Here is a 21,896-nt window from a genome sequence, read left to right as displayed (position 1 = left end):
GAGAGAGAGAGAGGACAGACTGTCTCAAACGCCGAGGCGGAGACCAGAGAAGACAAGGAGAAGAAGGCAATGAGAAGGCAATGAGAAGGCAATGAGAAGGCAAGGAGAAGGCAAGGAGAAGGCAAGGAGAAGGCAAGGAGAAGGCAAGGAGATTTTGCAGGGGAAAGTGTAAGGAAGACAGTGAGGTGGAGAAGAGCAAAGAAAGGAACCAACCAGAGGAAGGAAGAAACGAGAAGTGAAAAAGCAAAATGACCGCAAATAGAGGTCGTGGAACCGTCCGTCTCCGGACGCAGGCGCTAACTACCCGCTTGAGGGGGAGGGACTCCTTTTAGTCGCCTCTTACGACAGGCAGGAATACCTCGGGCCTATTCTAATCCCCGGACCCGCAGGGGGGTGTGAACTACTGGTGTCTACAACAAAACGGGCCTTACTTAAAGAACACACCTCGTATATAGTTAGTGATCATAATTTTTTGTAACCATTGTTTATTGTTGTTACATGGCACATTATAACAAGGTTATTAACCTCATTTTTTGTTATTCTTGTAGCAGGAATACACACATTTCCACAGTTAATGAGTATATGATCATAAATAAAATTTGATCAAAACCTTGCCACTTCTAGTGAATTCTTTGAGGCCTGTTAAAAGTTATCTTCCACGTAGAAGCTCAGACACAGTTAATACTGAAGTATACGTTGTACTGTCTCCTCAATCATACTGCACACTAATTTTTTGACACACCCTCACCTTGCCATATTAACCTGGACCTGCCTGTTCTATATATTCAAGGGCTGGCTGTAACCAGGTAGCAGAGTTGTAGATGCACTTTTCCTACCAGGGCTAAGGGGATCTTAGCTTTCTACAATTGTAACCTGGCTATTTCATCTGTGGTTCAGAGTAGACCTTATGTTCTAAGGAAGCTCTTCCTGGATTTCAGTCTTTGCATGTGCACTTCAAGTTCATTTAATGGACGAGTTACTCCATGTTCCATCTTCTTCCTTTCCTTGTTCGTAGCTATTGCTTTTCAAATGTAAGGTGGAGCTATTCCTGCCAGGTAGTGAAGCCAAACACTTGGTGTAGGTTTTAAACAGCCCATTATTAAAACTGCACACACCACTGAGGAGTCCATGTATTTGGTGCGAGTTTCGTTACAACCCACAGGAAAGGAACTCTGCAGTGGAACAACTCAGTACGACTGCAGAAATTCAAAATGTTTAAACTTTACTACCCCATTATGTAACAGTCCACTTTATGATAACACTGTTCCTGATGGTAACTTTCCACTTTGGTGTTTATGTACTGCTTTTACAGGGAAGTATCATAGGATTGCTATTACTTTCGACTTCCATAAATGAGGTGGCACACATGGTGGTGAGGAATCAGTGGTTGTTTGCTGATGATCCTGTGGTGTATGGGAAGGTGTCGTGTTTAATGACTGTAATATAAAATATGACTTAGACAAAATTTCTAGTTGGTGTGATGAATGGCAGCTAGCTCTAAATGTAGAAAAATGTAAATAAGTAGGAGAAACAAACCCTTTGTGTTCTGATACAGCATTATTAATGTCCTGCTTGACATTCACATTGTTTAAATATCTGAGCTTAATGTTGCACAGCAATGTGAAATGGAACGAGCATGTGAGGACTGTGGTAGGGAAGGTGAGTGGTCAATTCCAGTGTATTGGGTTAATTTTGGGAAAATGTGGTTCATCTGTAAAAGGAGACCACATATGGGATGCTAGTGTGACCTATTCTTGAGTACAGCTCAGTATCTGGCATTTGCACCAGCTCATATTAAAGGACGACACCAAATGAGTTCAGAGGCAGGCTGCTAGATTTGTTAACAGGAGGTTCGAACAATAAGTAGAGATGCTTCGGCAACTCAAATGGGAATCCCTGGAGGGAAGGCAACCTTCTTTTCAAGGAACTTTACTGAGAAAAATTTAGAGAACCAGCATTTGAAAACTGACTGCAGAATGATCCCACTGTCACAAAAATACATTTTGCACAAGGGTCAAGAAGATAAGATCAAGAAATAACAGCTCATTTTTCCCCTCACTCTATTTGTGAATAGAATAGGAAAGGATATGATTAGTAGTGGTACAGAATACCCTCCGTCACGCACTGTACAGTTGCTTGCTGCTTTATGTATGTAGATGTAGGTAAGAGAGATGTGGAGTGTCAGTCCTTGGTATTTTGGAGTATCACATTCTTCCAGTTCAGCTCCTAACATGACCACCTTTAATTTACTTTTAATTAATTAATACTTTTATATGGATTGGTTCAAGACAGTTTTGACTGTAGCATCTTGACATTCCTTCAAAGGCATTCGCAAAGAGGGTTTCACACAGATTCAAAAACATGGAACGAGTGACATCAAAAACATACAAGAAACTCCTGATATTGGGTGCTAAGTCATTTCTATATATACTGAACAGGACTCGGGCCAGAACATTTCCTTGACGGAGATCATTCTTCCATAACCTCCAGCTGTGCTGCTCTTTGAAGTCAACACAGAACCTATTATTCTGCAGAAGAATAGCAATGAAGCTGGTGAGGAAGTCCCTGGTCAGGTTGTCAGTTGCCAACATGCTATTTGGTTGACAGTGATGTAAATGAGGTATTGCAGGCATCTTCATCAACTACACCAGGTGCACCACACAACATTAAGCAAGACGTTGCACTTTCAAATCTCCTGGCAGTATACCACCAGGCAAGGTTGTGATGTTTGCTTTTGGAACGCTCAACAGTGTGATCACCATTGCCCATACAAAGTCCCAAGTTTTACACAGTCCAATTTTTTCACAATCCAATCTAGCCACTGTCAAAAATGATGACAATGATAACAACAACAACAACACCCAGTCACTTTCATGTAATTAAGTTTTTATACCAAGAGAGATATTAGAGATGAAGTTATCTTGTTCAGTAATTTACTTAGTGTGACTGTGTAACTAATATCACTACTAAAAATTTCCAAATTTCAACCAGTATTGTAAAAACAAAATTAAATGTGTAACATGAGTCACATAATCTGAGTCACAGTTGTACGATTTTAAGATTGGAAGAAGAGGATGCCCTAGTAGCATCAGAAAGACAGTGTAGGAGGAGGAAAAAGTTAAAGAGTGAAGGAAAATATGAATAATTTAAGAAGAAGCATCTGGAAGAAGCTTGAAAAAGCCAGCAGAAGCAGAAACGAAAGTTTCTACAGTTGAGTCAACATAAGCAAGGACCGTTATTAGAAGAAAGAAGAGCTAAAAATAGGGAAAGAGTTAGAAAACATAGGCAACATAAAATCCAAGGTCAGCAATCTAGTAAAGCAAGTTCATCACTGTGTAAGTCACATAGTGCTCTGGATAAAACTATGACTTGCGAGCTGCAATTGCTTACATTAGCAAGGTACTGTCAACTATACCTGAAAATGTAAAGGTAGTTTCAATCTACTCAGATGGACCTGGCTCACAATTTAAAAACAAATATATTACTGCTGCTGTACTTAAATTTCAATAATTTCATAATGTGGAAATCTATTGGAACTTATTTGCTACATCTCATGGTAAAGAAGCCGTAGATGGAATTGGTGCAGTTGCAAAATGGCTAGTGGGGAATACAGTAAAAAAGTGAAGATTCATAATAGGTAATGCATCAACTTTCACGCAGGTAGCTGCAAGTATCACAACTATGCAGGTTTTTCATGTGTGTATTGATGAAATTCAAGGAATCAACATAAAACTTAATCTGGCTCAAATATTTTCTTCAGCACCATCAGTACCAAACATAAAAAGCATTAACTGCTTTCACTACCAGAAAGGAGTACTACAAACATATCTGCTGTCTCCAAAGAATTTTGCTGCTGCAGATCATCATACTGAAGAAACTATAGAAAGTGTGAAAATTGGAGACTGGTACAAAGCAGAACATGACAGTAAATTCAATGCTGGAGAAGTATGTGCAGTTTTCGGAAATTCTTTCTTAATCAGTGCAATGGAGTGTGCTGTGCACTATTGGAAATGGCCCATAAAATGCGATGAAATTATAAAGGAAATTAATCCACTTGATGTTGTCAATGCAAGAGGATATTTTCAGTTCTCTGACTTAATTGAATTTAAAGTTCATTTTCCCAGATGTGATGCTCTTTTAATTTTTCATAGTGTTTGAAAAGTGAAATGTTAATGTTAAGTTTATCTTATTTGGTACATGTCATATTCATTTCTCTGCTTGTAGGAAATAAGCTTTTCCAACAAGAAGTAGTAAGTAACATGAGTCGCGTAACATTGAGTCGTGCCTTTTTCAGTATATTACAATATTTCACATGATATAAATATTTTTAGAAATTGTGACTGTCATTTGAATGCCAACCTAATATGCATTTACTGTGATAAAAACCAGATCCATACTCCTAATAGTTTGAGGACACATTTTGACCTAAAATGCACATAAGGAATAGGATGTCCCAAATTTGTAACTTGAGTTAAAACAAAAATTACATTCTTGTTCTTTAATTTTAATGCTCTTCCCTGCTTAAATAACACTTCAAGATCTTTGCCTGAATAACACAATTTATAATAATGATTTACAAAAGAAAATATGGGTTTATAGATTGATAACATAATAAAACACTGATTTCAAAATGTAACATGAGTCACCATGGAATCTCCCATAACACCATAATAGGCAGGCTGACAGACAAAATGATTGATTAATACAGCAGTGTTATGGGATGGCCATTAGACTTAATACGGAGGACTTGTTGAAAATTAAGCAGGCAGTATGGGCTACCTTCTTCCACAGACTGTCGACTGATGAAAAACCAGTACACCACCTTTGCCCTCCCAGACCCGATTCATGGTGCAATTACTGTAATGCCCAGTACTCAAACAGTTCATACAGCCATAAACTTTCCGTCCCAGCAGCAGTCATGGATATCATAAAACTTATTTACATAGACCTGATCAAATCCTGAATTACTGAAGAAGTGTCTGCATGGTCAGACTCAAAATCCCAATGAATCGTTCAATAATCTTATAAGGGCTCTCTTACCATACAATGTTTGTTAGAATAAAGACACTAAAAGTGGGGGGGGGGGGGGGGAGCAAGTAATGCTGTTATTGCTTTTAATGACGACAACATTGGGTGAAAGAGCTACAGCATATGGGAATTAATCCTGGAGCAAACTGCATCACAGACCTAAAACAGATGGACAAGGTTCGCATTGATAAAGAGGAGTATGCAGCACAGTTGGCCACTAAGGTGTCCAGAAAGAAGAAGAAGAAGAAGAAGAAGAAGAAGAAGAAACTTGGGGGGAAAAAATCAAGAGGACAATATACAGTATGGTGCAGGGTGCTACTGAGTGACTAAAAATAAAAAATTAAGCATATATTAAGTGAGTTACAGTCTTTGAAACTTTAGAAGCTGTTACTGAACATTTGCATTTTCTGTTGCATTTTCCTCTAAATCTCTGAAACCACTTAGAGTAGAGTATTCAAATTTTCAGGGAGTAATAACATAGATATCCTGAGTCTGCTGAACTAAAAGAAGTACATAATGTTATGTATAATTAACATTACTTAGGATAATGTACAAAAAGTACACCGTATTTTAACCGTGTATTTAACAAATTTTATTTCCGAAAGCAGTGGCTGAAATGCAATTATTGTAGCTCAGTAGACTCAGAAAACACAGTTTAATGTCCTGTAAAAGTTTCATGTCATTGGCTACAGAGATTCCTGAAATACAGGAAAGCCAAGTCACTAAACTTAACAGTGTCAGGATAGGACGTTCCAACTCTCCTTAAGCTCAAGTTCAGTTGGACAACAATGGAAAAGAAATGGCCACACACTCTTTCCAGTAATTATCCTTGCATTTACCTAACGTGACTTTCAAAAACTGTGCAATGTCTAAACAAAAATGGAAATGGAGAGATCTGATGCCTGACCATCCCAACAGTGTTGTCAGTTTCTTAACCAATGTGCCCTCTTGACAACCCATGCATTTTTCTCCAGCCCCCTCCAGGTAGAGAACTATCTCTCTGAAGAGACTTTCAAAGTTGTGACTGCCAATCATTGGTGGTACCTCAAACTTTTGTATGTACTTATCAATCTGGTGCCAAATGGTAAATAAATGCTTTCTTCTATTTTATGGCAAAAACTAATCCTCCAATATCATCACCAGATGGTCACGGATGAAAACTTATGTATTTTTCTAAGAAAATCAGGAACAAAATTTTAAGATGATGAAGAGAGTATAAAGATCATATACTCACTAGCGAAAGTTATTGCTTCCCTAAATGTACGCATATTGTCATCAGAATAGACACTGTTACAATGATTGCTGCTGATATGGAATTCGTGGTGTTGTGCATCCATCTGGAAACCAGCTGGAGAACCATGCCGCTCGATCAGAGTTCTGGGACGTGGGGAAGACCTGCATATAAAATAGGTTAAAAAGAAATTCATCAAAACCAATTTTGAGAATAAAAAGTAATAATCTCTTTAATGCTTAGCAGATCAACATTCATTCAGTTTAAATGCACATTGTTTAATTCATTTCAGCTAAGGCTAGGTAACATGTTTGTACAGCAGGACAGAGTAGATAAACACTTATGTTGCCCCGTAACAGGCACTCTGAGCACACTTTTACCCTGTGTGCCTGATTTAAGGGCAGTTGTGGTCATTAGTAAAGACAGGAAATGAGAAGGCTGTATTTTTTGAGTCTACATCCATATGAACATGTGCTGATGTTGTTAAGAAAAAGGAGGAGGGGTAAAAAAATAGGAGGGAAATGGATTTTTGTGTTAAGATACAATAAAGGAGAAAGCTTTATACATGAATATGATTGGCACAGTACTGAAAAGACAAGCCAGCAAAACAAAAACAACATGTACACAGTACAATGTTTGATGAAGACGTAAGTGATAAACATTTCCACTTGCTCCGAGTTAGGCTTTGCCTTGAGGACTTCTGTATTAGGCTTAGCTCATTTTAATTATACAGTGCTGACAGTTATGCGACTGACTTCTGCAAGGGCTGTTTGCAGATATGCCTGCAGCTTTTTGATGCTGATATACTAGATCTGTTATGCAGAAGAGCTCATTGTTCCACTCCACTATATTACCAAGTAATAAAATAAAGTAAGACATACAATTCAAAATACGTTTTGTAATGTTCTGAGCTTGTCTTCAATCTGTAAAAGTTTAATTCCTAGGACAAGTATCAATGAGACATTAAATGAACAATCATTTCATTAAATAGCAAATTATTAAGGTCAACTTTCAAGCTCTCGAGTGGTATGTTTATGACTGTAGGGTTCATAGACAAAATTCATCTATGCACTTAAGTCAATGAGTCATCAAAAATAGAAGTCATTTAAGTAAACCTATTCCTGCAATTGGCATACCTTATCTTTCTTCTATATAAACAAGCAGCCATACTCAAGTGCAGGTGTTCAAGTATGTTGCACCAATTAACATCTTATTTGAACACCAGTTTTCAGCCAGTAAATCATAGAATCTACCATTACAAAATTAGTTTTCTAATTTGGACTGAAGTGCTTAACAGTCATTAAAAAGCAGTGTCATAATTAAAACAATAAGCATACTTTTTGTCACTATCTTTGAGAACACAATACTTCAGCAAATAAAAAGATGTACTCTGTAATAATAATAACACAAAACAAAATTTAAAAGTGGAAACATTGGAACTTCAGTGATCTTAGTCAAAAGAAAATTTACAGCAACAAAAAAATGCTAGAAAAAGCAATTCTTTATATCTAAGTTCTTCATTTACGTAAGAGTCAACAAAAGACTGGAAAACAATTTCTGGGTGAAGCGATATGGAGAGGAGAAAAGAAGCACAGCCAATACAGGCAATGAGGCTATATCCATCACGCATTCAGGTGCAAAACAAATAGACCTTAACACATATGTGGTGGATGAAGAAGATGGGTAAAAACATGTGCGTGCGCGCACACACGCACGCACGCACGCACGCACACAAATAGCTACATGGTGGATTTTATTTCCATTTAAAAATAAAAATAAACAATACTACAAAGATATCAAGTTGGCATTATTTAATCATTAATGTATGTTGCTTTGGCAAATGATACCTTCACAAGTTATTGCACTCGCGCATTGGTTTGCGCGTGCTTTCTGGTAACTGCCTTGCTGCGCAAGCTGATGACGTGTGGTTATCCACAGCAAATTTATGTTCTGTTTTATACTCTTACTGTTTCAATGTGCATTGTCACATCCTCCTGAAGGCATTCCAAACAATTTAGTTTAACTTAAAATCATCAATCTTTTGAAACATACTCTCATTTCTCATTAATAATTTTATGTCTCAATAAAGATTTTCTTTTTACTGATAGAGTGAAGTGTAAATAACCCAATTTCAACTAGATAAACAAAATTAAATCAATGTAACTAACAAGGGGAGGCCGCCAATTGTGAAATTCAGATTTGATTCATACTACGCATAATAAAAGCTCATGGCCAGAGGTGTAATGTGGCAAAGCACTAAGATGCACTTCTCAGCCTTTGTTGAGAAAATCGACAGTTAAAAGAAACCGTTGCAGTGACACTAAGCAGATTCAGAAGGATGTAGGTTGCAGTAGGTACTGGGAGATGAAGAAGCTTGCACAGGATAGAGTAGCGTGGAGAGCTGCATCAAACCAGTCTCAGGACTGAAGACCACAACAACAACAACTTTTTCTTGATGGGAAAAGAACTGTTCACAATGACCCTAATGAACTGGGCATCCATGTTACATGCATATGAAGTTTCAGGAATTGTTCATAGATATTTAGAACCTGGGTGGTCCAATATCTGTCTTTTAACTCAGTATCATACATTTGTTCAATGATTTACATTTGCAGTATGTGATTTAAATAACTGACACGCTATCACCAAAATTATATGCCAAAATTCAGTATACAACTTTCTCAGGATGGCTATATATTCTCAAAAATCAATGCCTCGTGTGTTTCACGAATGCATTTCTTTTATTCTGCCACAGGAATTTCTTGATCTGGTTTAGCACTTAAATGCATACTAAGTATTTCACATATGCACCACAATCACCACAAGAGACACTGATCTTTTTTCTTAGAGTCATCAGTCATCTTGCAGTTTGATTCCTCTAGTAAATTACCAGCATCAGATTCCACACTATAATCAGAAAAATCCTTTGGTAGCTCAATTTTAAAAATTCAGAAGGAAGGCATTTTATTCCTTCTTCCTGGGGGGGGGGGCACAGTCTTCCGACTGGTTTGATGCACCATGCCACAAACCTCTCCAGTGCCAACCTCGTCATCTCCCAAGTAGCACTTGCAACCTACATCCTCAATTACTTGCTGGATGTATCCCAATCTCTGCCTTCCTCTAGAGCTTTAGCGCTCTGCAGCTCCCTCTACTACCATGGAAATCATAGCCTGATGTCTTAATAGACCTATCACCCTGTCCCCCTTCTGGTCAGTCTTTCCCACATACTCTTTTTTTTTTTTTCTCTCTCCAATTCTGTGCAGAACCACCTCATTCCTTACCTTATCCGTTCACCTAATTTTCAACATTCATCTGTAGCACCACATCTCAAATTCTACAATTCTCTTCTGTTCCAGTTTTCCCACACTCCAGGTTTCACTGCCACACAATGCTGTGCTGCAAACGTACACTCTCAGAAATTTCTTCTTCAAATTAAGGCCTATGTTTAAAACTAATAGACTTCTCTTGGCCAGAAATACCCTTTTTGCCGGCGCTAGTCTGCTTAGGTAGCAGAATTCCTTAACTTCATTTACTGCCTGATCATCAATCCTGCTAAGTTTCTCGCTATTCTCATTTCTGCTACTTCTGATTACTTTCATCTTTCTTCGATTTAATCTCAATCCATATTCTGTATTTATTAGATTGTTCATTCCATTCAGCAGATTACATAATAATTCTTCAACATCGCTCAGGATAGCAAGGTCATCAGGCGAAAAGTACCACTGATATCCTTTCACCTTGAATTTTAAATCCACTCTTTTACATTTCTTTTACTTCATCAGTGCTTCTTCAATGTACAGATTGAACAGCAGGGGCAAAAGACTACATCCCTGTCTTATACCCTTTTTAGCTTAGTTCCATTTTTCTCAGAATTTTGAACAGCTTGCACCATTTTACACTGTCGAATGCTTTTTCCAGGTCAACAATTCCTAAGAACGTGTCTTTATTTTTCCTTTCGTCTTGCTTCCATTATCAACTGCAATCTCAGCACTGCCTCTCTGGTGCCTTTACCTATTATAAAGCCAGCATGTCCTCAATTTTCTTTTCCATTCTTCTGTATATTATTCTTGTCAGCAACTTGGATGCACTAGCTGTTAAACTGATTGTGCAATAATTTTTACACTTTTTAGTGCTTGCAGTCTACGGAATTGTGTAGATGATATTTTTCCGAAAGTCTGATGGTATGTCACCAGACTCCTACATTGAATCTTCATTTTGCTGCCACTTCCCCTAACGACTTGAAATTCTGATGGAATGTTATCTATCTATTCGACCTTAAGTCCTCCAAAGCTCCTTTAAATTCTGAGTCTAATATTGGATCACTTACCTCTTCTAAACTGACTTGTTTCTTCTTCTATCACATCAGACAAATCTTTCCCTTATTGAGGCTTTAAATGTATTTTTTCCACCTATCCGCTCTCTCCTCTACATTTAACAGTGGAATTCCCGTTGCACTCTCAATGCTATGACACTTGCTTTTAATTTCACTCAAGGTTATTTTGACTTTCCTATATGTTGAGTCAGTCCTTCCAACAATAATTTCTTTTTCAATTTCTCCACATTTTTTATGCAGCCAGTTTGTCCTAGTTTCCCTGCACTTCCTATTTACTTCATTCGTCACCAACTTTTATTTCTCTATACCTGAGTTTCCTGGAACATTTTGTACTTCCTGCTTTCATTGACCAACTGAAGTATATCTTCCGTTACCCAAGGTTTCTACGCAGTTACCTTCTTTGTACCTATGTTTTCCTTTTCAACTTCTGTGATACCTGTTTTTAGAGATGTCCATTCCTCTTCAGCTGTACTGCCTACTGAGCTATTCCTTATTGCTGTATCTATAGCCTTAGAGAACTTCAAGCATATTTTGTCAGTCCTTAGTACTTCGGTATCCGCTTTCTTGCATATTGATTCTTCCTGACTAATGTCTTAAAACTTCAGCCCACTCTTCATCACTACCATGTTGTGATCTGAGTCTATATCAGCTCTTGGGTAAGCATCACAATCCAGTATCTGATTTTGGAATCTCTGTCTGACCATGATGTAATTTGTAAGCTAACTGAAATCTTCCTGCATCACTGGGCCTTTCCCAAGTATACCACCTCCTCTTCTCTCTTGTGACTAACAGAATGTTCATTAATACTAACTGAAATTTATTATGGAACTCAAGTCTTTCTCTTCTCTCATTCATTGTTCCGAGCCCATATTTTCCTGTAACCTTTTCTTCTACTCCCCCCCACAATTACATTCCAGTCCCCAATGACTATTAGCTTTTCATCTCCCTTTACGTACTGTATTACCCTTTCAGTATCCTCATATAGTTTCTCTAGCTCTTCGTCTTCAGCTTGCGACGTCGGCATCTATACCTGAACTATCACTGTCAATGTTAGTTTAGTATCGATTCTGATAAGAACAATCCTATCACTGAACTGTTCACAGTAACACTCCCTTTGCCCTACCTTCCTATTTGTAACGAAACCTATTGCCGTTTTACCATTTTCTGCTGCTGTTGATATTTCTTTAAACTCGTCTGATCACAAATCCTTGTCTTTTTCCATTTCACTTCATTGCTCTCTCTTTCCAGATTTTCTAGTTTCCCTACCACATTCAATCTTCTGAGACTCCATGCACCAACTCTTAGAACATTAGCCTTTCGTTCTTTACTGAATCTTTTCCTCTTTGTCACCTACCCCTGGGCAGTCCCCTCCCGGAGATCCAAATGTAGACTACTCCGCAATCTTTTGGCATTGGAAAGACCATCATGACACTTTCAATTACAGGCCACATGTGCTGTGGATACACATTACGTGTCTTTAATGCAGTGGTTTCCACTGTCTTTTGCATCCTCATGCCCTTGATCATTGCTGATTTTTCCACCTTTAGGGGCAGTTTCCCACTCCTAGGACAAGAGAGTGCCCCCGAATCTCTATCTGCTCTTCCACCCTCTTTGACAAGGCCATTGGCAGAAGGATGGTGACTTCTTATGCCGAAAGTCTTCGACCGCCAATAATGATTATTAATCAAAAATTAAGCAGTTACGGGTTTTGAACATGGGAGTGAAGACATTTTAATTACTAACCAAAGACACTATGTCAAGATATTTCTTTCACCACCACCACCACCACCACCACCACCACCACCACCACCACCAAGGTCCTCCCCTCATACAGGCCATCAATGTACTCTTTCAATCCATCCTCTCTGTACTTAACAGTGGAATTCCTACCCTCACAATACCAAGAGGGTGGGAGGTACTTTGGCCCACATTGTAAAAAATATTTTGATCTACTCAGTTACTGTACATTTTAAAATGTTGAAAGAAATATATATTGTTTTTATGAATCCTCCTACAGATTCCATAAATGTTTATATTTTTCAGCTGAACTTAACCCAAAAATTTAATTTTAGTAGTAGATGTCATTTTCTACAATGAAAGACAGATTCAATTTTTTCAGGTTCATTCAGGACCTTCCTCACACATCTATATCTCGTTAAATACGGTCATGAGTAAAAGTGAACAACTAAAGAATTTTGAATTTTGCAATTTTCTTGTGGTGGCCATGAAGTAACACCAGGCTTGGTAGTACATGTCATTGAAAACACATTTGTGCTGAAAGATATTTTTAGGTTCTGGACCCCTACTTACAAAGGAATACCACTTTAAGAAGTATGTTGTTAATGTAAGTTAATAAGTAACACTTTTTGAATCTTTTTTAGAGTGGGTGCAAAGTACGCCTAACCCCCAGTAATCCCCATTATGGAAAATGCTTTAATATTGCTAGGGTTGATGTTGATGCCCTTACTTTTAATTTCACCAAAGACTGCTGACTTTTCTGTATGCTGAATCGGTTCTCCCAGTGACCATTTCATTTTTGAATTCTACACATTTTTCCTGCAGTCATTTTACCCTGGCATCCTCCACTCCCTATAAATTTCATTTTTAAGTGACTTGTTGCTGCATTTCAATGAATATGTTTGGACTTTCTTCTTTCATCAAAGTATTTCTTCTGTTACCCACGTTTCCCTGCAGTTACCTTTCTCTTACCAATATTTGTGCAACTGCTGTGATTGCTGTTTTTACAGATGCCCATTTCTCTTCAACTGAACTGCCTACTGTGGTATTCATTATCGCAGAATCTACAGCCTTAGAAAACTTCAAACACTCCATTTCTCAGTATTTTAGTTTCTCACTTCTTTATCCACCGATTCTTCTGAACACTTCTCTTAAACTTCAGTCCACTCTTAATCACCACTGAATTGTGGCGCAGATCTATATCTGGTCCTGCATATGCCTTACAAACCCATAACTGATTCGGATTCTATGTCAAACCGTGACATAACACAACTGGAATCTTCCCAAGTCTTCATCAAGCATACCAACAACCCTCCTTTGCCATTCCTACTACCATGCCTATATTCTCCTGTAACACTGTCTTCTGTTTCTTCCCCACTAACCCCCATTATTATTAGGCTATCATCATCATTTACATAGTGCATTGCCCGTTCAATAGCCCCGTATTTCCTGCTCTCTTTTCATCTTTTGTCTGTGAAGTTGGCATGTATACCTGAACTACTGTTGTTGGCATTTGTTTGCTGTCCATTCTGATGAGAACAACCCTGTCACTGAGCAGTTCACAATAACTCACCCTCTGCCCCACCTTTCAATTCATAACTAATCCTACCACCATTATACAGTTTTCTGTTGCTGCTGATATTACCCTATATTTGTATGGCCAAAAATCATTTACCTCCTCACCACTTCACTGATCGCCACTCCCTACCACTTTCAAGTCTTAGAATTTTACTCTTTTCTTGGATTTTAAATATTTTTAACACTTTTCCCATTTACAGACCACATGTCCTGAGCATACACACTGAGTGCTTTTAATGTAATCGTTTCCACTGCATTCTGCTGCTCCATTCCATCAGTCACTGCTGCTCCTTTGGCCTGTAAGAGGCACTTTCTGGCCTCAAATGTAAGAGTGTGCACTGAATCTATGTCTGCTTCTGCACCCCCTTTCGACAAGCCTGTTGACAGAATAAGGGTGACTCATACCAAAAAGTCTTTTGCAGCCATTGCTGCTGGTTTTTATTCAAAATTAACGAATTGGCTGAGTCTGAAACCAGTACCCACAACATTTTACTTAGTAGTCAAAGACACTACCCCTAGGTCACACTTACATAGCAGTGAAACAAATGGTTGTGGTGATTTGTTATCACAGTAACTAACTTCATCTGCCATCTGACATTTCAGTGACAACTGGGGCCATCGGACAGGTAGTTCTGTTGCTCTCTTCACTTCTGACAGCTACACGCACTTAATTACTCATATGGGAATCACTGAAGTAACTGTACATCATATCCTCCACCACACACCATAAGGCGGCTTGTAGATGTAGATCAGCCTCTCTGAGTGGGCCTGCACTAGTTGAATAAGTGATCTTGTATTAACAGCCTTCTACACAAAATGCTTATTTTATTTTATTGCTACGACCTGTTTCTGTTTATCTAGATAATCTTTGGGTCTACATATAAAACAAAAAGAAATTTCTTTTTTCATCACTGTACTCTACGTAATTCGGCCAAAACCAGTCATATCAAAATATGTAATCCAAAGAGTGTTTTGCTGAAAAAATTATTTTAGCTTCATTTGGCCCATACACAGTCCAATTTATAATTGTTTTCTCCTTTAAGAATAATACGGGTGAATTGCACTAATGTTTAGTGTCTTGTCATTTCTGCTAGTGAGACAACACCACTTCGTGTAACCACCACTCCCAACAGCTCCTATCTCTCTTCAAAGTCCTCCACCTCCCAAACCCCTGCTTGGAAAACACACGCAGGAGCATCATCCTAGAAGCCAGCTGTAAACTTGAGTTCCATGCCACACACCACCTGAAAAAACTATCCACAGTGCTAGTGCAACACCTAAGAAGTGGGGTCCCTCTCCCTATCCCTCACAAACACCAACCACAACAGCACCTTCAACAAACTCACCTCATAGCCAACAAACCTAGCCTAGCCACTCTACTCAGTCTCCCAATCCCAGCACATACCCCACACAGACCAAATCTCAACTACAACCACAGTCAAATGCCACATATCACCAGTCCCAATTCAGTTCTAACTCATCCAGATCCCTCTCTCCTCCAGAGATATCTGTTCTATCAAAAGGCTTAACCTTTAGCCCTAAATTCAACTACACTGCTCTCGTTAAAGATCTCCTCTCATTCACCCGGAACCTCAACTGGAAATATCACTTCACCACCCAAACACAGCTCCCAAATACTAAACCCAGAGTTGAACCCTGTCTAGAACAGTTTCGACCGCCTTCCCAAAGGGATCCTCCTCCCCTCCCCCCAAACCACCCCTTGCAGACATTTCAGGAATTCCTCACATCCAGTGTTGTCTCCCAGTCCTCCTTGAAGAACATCCCGACAACCCCCAACATCACCCCAGCTGAATCCTGTGCCATTAAGGAGCTGAAAACAGACCACTCTATTTTCATCCTCCCGGCGGAGTATGTGGCAGAAGGACTGCGTCAACTCCAGACACCTCAACCTACAAAGCTGTTACCCAGAATCCCATTCCCTCGATCCAGACTGAGCTGCCGAAAATCCTAAAAATCCAAGGTCCCTCACAAGGCCTCACAACAGCTTCCATAGACCTACTCACTCCACCTGAGCCACTTACCCCTACCTTCTACCTATTACCCAAAATCCACAAAGAGAACCATCCTGGCCGTCCAATTGTGGCAGGCTTCAAAGACCCAACAGAACGTATCTCAGCTCTGGTAGACCAACACCTCCAACCTATCACCTGCAGACTCCCATCCTACATCAAAGACACAAACCACTGCCTAGAACGGCTCAAATTCATTCCCACTCCCCTCCCAACTGAAACCTTGCTCGTCACCATAGATGCTACATGCATTTACACAAACATCCCACATACCCATCGTCTCTCTGCCCTTTAACACTACCTCTCCCAACGCCCACCTGAAGATCTTCCAAAAACCTCGTTCCTTATCACACTTACCAACTTCATCCTCACCCATAATTACTTCACTTTTGAAGGCCAGACCTACAAACAAATCGTGGGAATGGCCATGGGAACCAGGATGGCTCCATCTTATGCCAACCTCTTCATTGGCCGCATGGAGGAGGCTTTCCTGAAGACCCAACAGCTGCTTCCCCTGGCCTGGTATAGGTTTATAGATGACATCTCTGGTCTGGACTCATGGTGAAGAAACACTCCTTAATTTCCTCCATAACCTCGGCTCCTTTTCGAATCTGAATTTCACCTGGTCCTTCTCCAAAACCCAAGCCACCTTCCTGGATGTTGACTTTCATCTTGTTGAAGTTCACATCCACACCTCTGTCAACATCAAACCCACAAACAACAGTAACTTCACTTTGATAGCTGGCATCCATTCCACATCAAACACTCCCTTCCCTACAGCCTAAGTATTTGTGGCAAACGCATCTGCTCCAGTGACGAATCCCCAACAATTACACCAATAACCTGACCAGTGCTTTCCTCTCCCGCAACTATCCGGCAGACCTTGTCCACAAACAGATCTCCCGAGCAATACATTCCTCCCCGTCCAACAACAATGTTCCTACCCCCAGACCACACAGAAGCATCCCCCTTGTCACCCAATATTATCCTGGCCTTGAATACATCAACAAATTACTCTGCCAGGGATATGACTTTCTCAAGTCAAGCCCTAAAATGAGATCATCCCTTGACAATATTCTCCCCACACCACCCAGAGTTTCCTTTCGTCGCCCCCCCCCCCCCCAACCTCCGTAACATCCTTGTCAAACCCTACAATATTCCCAGACCACCATCTCTACCCAGCGGTTCCTACCCCTGAAACCGACCCCACTGCAAAACCTGCCCCATGCAACCCCCCCCCCCCAACCACCTACTACAGTCCTGCTACTGGTAAAACATACACAATTCAAGGCAGGGCCACATGTGAAACAACACGTCATTAATCAGCTGACATGCCTGCACTGTACAGCCTTTTACATCGGTATGACGACAACTAAACTGGCTGAGCGCACGAAAGGGCACAGATGAACTGTCCGCCTACGATATGTCCAATACCCAGTAGCAGAGCATACAGTCCAACACAATTCAAGGGACCTAGGAACCTGCTACAACGTACATGCGATTTGGCTTCTCCCACCCAACACCAGTCCCTCGGAACTGCGGAGATGGGAACTTTCACTCTTTCTCCTTTTTCCTCTCCTCTTTAGCCATTGACGCATCTTTTCATCATACATAGTTGTGTTTATCTTTATACTATATACCTCTTTACTTCTGTATGCATCCTCTTTGGTTTGAAGCTGGCACAGTACTTAACAGTAGAATATCTTTGGCTTCCCTCTGACAACCATGCCTCCTCCATCCCTGCTACCCCCCCCCCCCCCTGTTTACCTTTCCCTGTTGCTTCATAACCTGGGTTGTGAGTAACTGAATCTACTTTCCCTTCTTCCCTTTTTTCCCCTTACTCCTCCCTGATGAAAGAACAAAGTTCCGAAAGCTAGGAATGTAAATGTTCTGTTCTGTGAATCTATCAGCTGTACTGAGCTAAGTAGTGGCCAGCCCCTCTATCTCTTTGTTAGTATTTGTTTCACATCTTAATACGAGATTATATATATATATATATAATTTTTCACAGCAATGTCATTCAAGAGTCACTGTTCTTCATGTGTATTGGGGATACAATTGGCTTGTGTTAGAAATTCTTAATACAAAAATTTAACTGCTAACACTGAAGTAGACTACTATAATTAGATTTCAGTCAAAATACAATACACAATTCTTGGAGAATTGTCTCCTGATGTAGTTTGGGTACAATTTACATCAGCTGTAAACTAAAAGAATTATTTACTACTACTACTACTACTACTACTACTACTACTACTACTACTACTACTACTACACGCCTATCTAGAAACAGAAAGAAGAAGACTTTGTATCTTCAAAGTCCTTCTCATGAGGACCAAATGTAAGTGTCCCACCACTTGTATGACAGAAACACATTTAACAATATTTGGTGATATTTTTTCCACCAACTAAACACAGATCACATTCTGTCTCTCTACTGGTTCACTGTGCCTGTTCAATTGTATCCAAGGAAAATTCAGTTGGGAAAACTACTCATCCTGATAAAAAAAATCAATGGACTGTGCTTATCTCCAGCAAGAAAAATGCCTACTACTGCTGATACACACTAATAACAGGAGTAGAGACACTACTTAGCTTTAAGACCTGATAGTTCCTTCACTGGGAAGGAGAGATGAGCTGGTTAAAAAGGGAATTACAAGTGACACACACCCTAGAATGGGAGAGACCCAACTTTACACATTAATAGAGACAAGAAACTGTCTATAAATTTTTTCTGTATTAAGCTGCTGTATTGTATTTGCCCCTGCATTAGCTGCAATAATCAAAATAAATTTAAGAGAATGGCTGCTGCTTTGTTATACTAAGCAGCTTCCATTTATCACAAACACCTTCCTTAATATTAAAATGACTACTCTGGTAATTATCTGACAACATTCTTAACTACTTACAGTAACATATTTATACTTCTTTAGAATTAAAATTTGTCTATTGTTTTGCTCATACAAGTCTGTACATTTGAGTCTAGATAATCAAGAACACAGTGAACCAAATAAGTTTTTATTTTCTCTTGCTTTGTTTCTGCACACAGCCCACCCGCCTAAGACTTTTTGCCAGCAAAACCATACACAAAGGTGCAATTCCACACAGAGTAATTTCAAGGTTAATGAAACATGTTTATTTTTAGCACAAAAAATCATTAAATTACAAATATTCTGGAAAGTGATCAGCACTTACAATGCATCTAACAGGTATTAAAAAGATTTTACTTAAGGGGGAAAAACAATGTCAATGTTTACTTCTCAAAAGCAGGCTAAATATTTATTTTCATGGCATTTTCCTGTAAAATAATTCCATAAGCCAAGAGTGTGTTTAAGTATTAAAATTGAACTAATATATTTCAAGTTAGGAAATGCACCATTTTGAATTTATAACAAAATGAAGCAAACCATTTTTTCTTAAGTAAATATTTCAAACTCAGAAAGAAAATTGCATATAGTTTACTTTTGTGTCTTTGGACAGTCTATTTGATTACAAAACGGTCTTCCACCACATGATTCACAAAACTAAACAGTTTCTGAATTTTCAGTTTTAACAATGAATGTGACGACTGATACAATTCAAGAGCTCATATGTCAATGTGAGATGATCCTTTACCGAAATAAACAAATAAAATAACTCTCAGTAGAACATAAATCAATAAGATTTGCTTGACATTGGGCTTATTTTAAACACGAATTTTGCTAATACACTTACATCCACAAGTAACGCTCCGAACTGTTACGTATGGGGCATTTTTAAACGTGGCTATCAGAAGTAGTTTGTCCATTTTGTGTCTCTCAAACGAAAATAAATTACAAAACTACAGAGAATCCACGATTAACTGTGGCCTCCATTATTTCCACGAATACATCAGTTAACACCTATTTAATGCTGCAAAACGAAACTGTAGTTGAGTAGCAAGCGTGACCAGCCACAAATTATAGTAAACATCTGCATGACAAAAAAAGTCACAGATTAGAAACATATGAATTACCTTTGTTAAGACTATGGCTATACCAGATGCTCCAACTGCACAATCACTGCCAAGGCCAAGTACTTTGTTCGATTACAAACAACTATACGTTACAGCACCCACCAAAACACTTGGCAAACATCAGAAACTCACCTATGATGTGGTCGAGGTGGAGCTGGCTTTCCAGCCAGATAAGAAAGTAGATCCTCCCGTCTTATTTTGTGTCGCATTTTCCGAACCCAGCTCAACAATTCCTTGTTTCGTCTCTGATAACCGCACTGAATTCCAAGTTCACTAGTCCGCCTTATTCCTTCCGTTGAATCTGCAAATTTACGATTTTACAAAAGAAAGGTTCACATAAAGGCGTCAGCTATTGCCTTACTTAATCTTTGATAGATGTGACATACCGCTCAGAAGTCTTGATTCACATTATTTTTCTACAACGAACATACATGAGCTATACATAGTAAAAGAATACAAGGTCAGCCATGTATGTTGACATTCGGCTCATCGGCATCCATGTTTTCATTACCTTTGTACAAATTTGTCACCGTACCAGCGGCGGTTTGGAAAGGTATCCATAACGAAAGGCCTTGCTGACGTTCTGAAAACACAGGAAATTATTGTGGATGGCTCGACAATCAATAACATGCCACACAAAATGGAAGGATGCACCACTCCTAACTTAGCAACAGTGATCAATATTGACATCACAATCACCTCTATAAAGTTGCGCTATTGCAGTTGCGCTGTTTTGAAAAGTCACCCACAGTTTCTGGTGAGTTTGTTCCCTCTCCCTCTGAAGCTGTCCTTCGTAGTCGGGTTCACTTTCAACATGTTGTATACACTGCTCCTCCCAATTGGTAATGAACATATCTAACAGCGGGTCATCTTCGCGATCTCTGTCTTCGTTCATTGTATTACGGAACTCAAAGTCAAATACACGACACAGCCTCCCCTGTTTCTTGTAATGGCTTGCTTTGGAATGCTTCCAGCTGATGGCACAGATGAATCACATCACCTTCCATGTATTCTGTCTGTTTCTTTCGTCACTTCTACAGAAGAGAACTACCAAAGATATAGTTGCCATTAATTTCTGGAGTTTAAATCGCAGCTGACGCTGTTGAAAAGTTAACTTTGGTGTCCGGATGAATGCAGTTTCTTCTATAATTTCCATCTCTACAGAAGGAAATAGGTTTAACTATGGTATTTTTCTAACGTAAAAGTATATTTTAAAATATAATCCACCAAATTCGCAAGCAGGTAGTAGCTTTTATTTCAATGCTTTTTCGAGCAATTTGACAATTCAACTTCACTTCAAAAGCTTTATAATGTTGATATTGTGAAAATTTTAATTGGTTACTACCATTGATCGTTACGACTGTAGCAGATAACAAAACAGAATTAGCTCAAATCCACCTTCATTCCACTATAGAGAACTTATTGCAAGGGGGTACTCAACAATGACTACACGAAGTTTCATGATGTTAAACTATTATCTGCACCGTCTATTCGGCTGGTACAATCTTAAATGTGTTAATCACAACTTGTCTCTATTCAGTTATAGCTTAGACCTAAAATCGTTGCCCAGATAAAGAATGAAGCAAAGTAGCAATACTCCAGTCATAAAACGTTCGAATCTAGGGTGGCCAAGGTAATGATTTCAATAACATGTGTTCTCCAAAGGAAAGTACTGTGACAATATTGCAGATTTTTGTCGCTGCAGTTTCGTACTACTTTGCAAGTCCTAACACATTGTGTGGTGGGTGGCGCATTATTGAAGTGATATGGTAAACAGAAATTTTGGTACCACCATAATAGTAACAAGAACTAGCGATTCAGTTTCCAGTTTCGTAAAATGATACTTCTACTCTTGCAAAACATTATAATAGCATTGGTGCAAGTGATACAAGTTCAATGTTGCTAACAGTTCTGGTCTGGATGCATTTTATATTTCATTTTCCACCACTACAGCGGTGTGTTGTT

The 21,896-nt window shown here is 39.1% G+C and overlaps 1 protein-coding gene across 1 annotated transcript in view; it reads right to left on the bottom strand.

The window, feature by feature from the left end:
- Window positions 1-20,973, bottom strand: part of LOC126235945 (telomere attrition and p53 response 1 protein) — a 33,705-nt gene extending 12,732 nt beyond the window's left edge. Inside the window, exons 1-4 of the mRNA XM_049944916.1 lie at window positions 20,631-20,973; window positions 20,443-20,514; window positions 20,064-20,232; window positions 6,263-6,423 (exon numbers count right to left, since the gene is read on the bottom strand). Of these exons, the coding sequence (XP_049800873.1) occupies window positions 6,263-6,423; window positions 20,064-20,232; window positions 20,443-20,514; window positions 20,631-20,826 (598 nt within the window). The 5' untranslated portion in view covers window positions 20,827-20,973. The remainder of the gene's footprint in view (window positions 1-6,262; window positions 6,424-20,063; window positions 20,233-20,442; window positions 20,515-20,630) is intronic.
- Between the last annotated feature and the right edge of the window lie 923 nt (window positions 20,974-21,896).

Source organism: Schistocerca nitens, chromosome 2 (assembly GCF_023898315.1).
Source record: "Schistocerca nitens isolate TAMUIC-IGC-003100 chromosome 2, iqSchNite1.1, whole genome shotgun sequence".
Lineage (NCBI taxonomy): Eukaryota > Metazoa > Arthropoda > Insecta > Orthoptera > Acrididae > Schistocerca > Schistocerca nitens.
The sequence above is the reverse complement of the archived record's forward strand: the minus strand, read 5'-3'. Positions and strand labels throughout refer to the sequence as shown.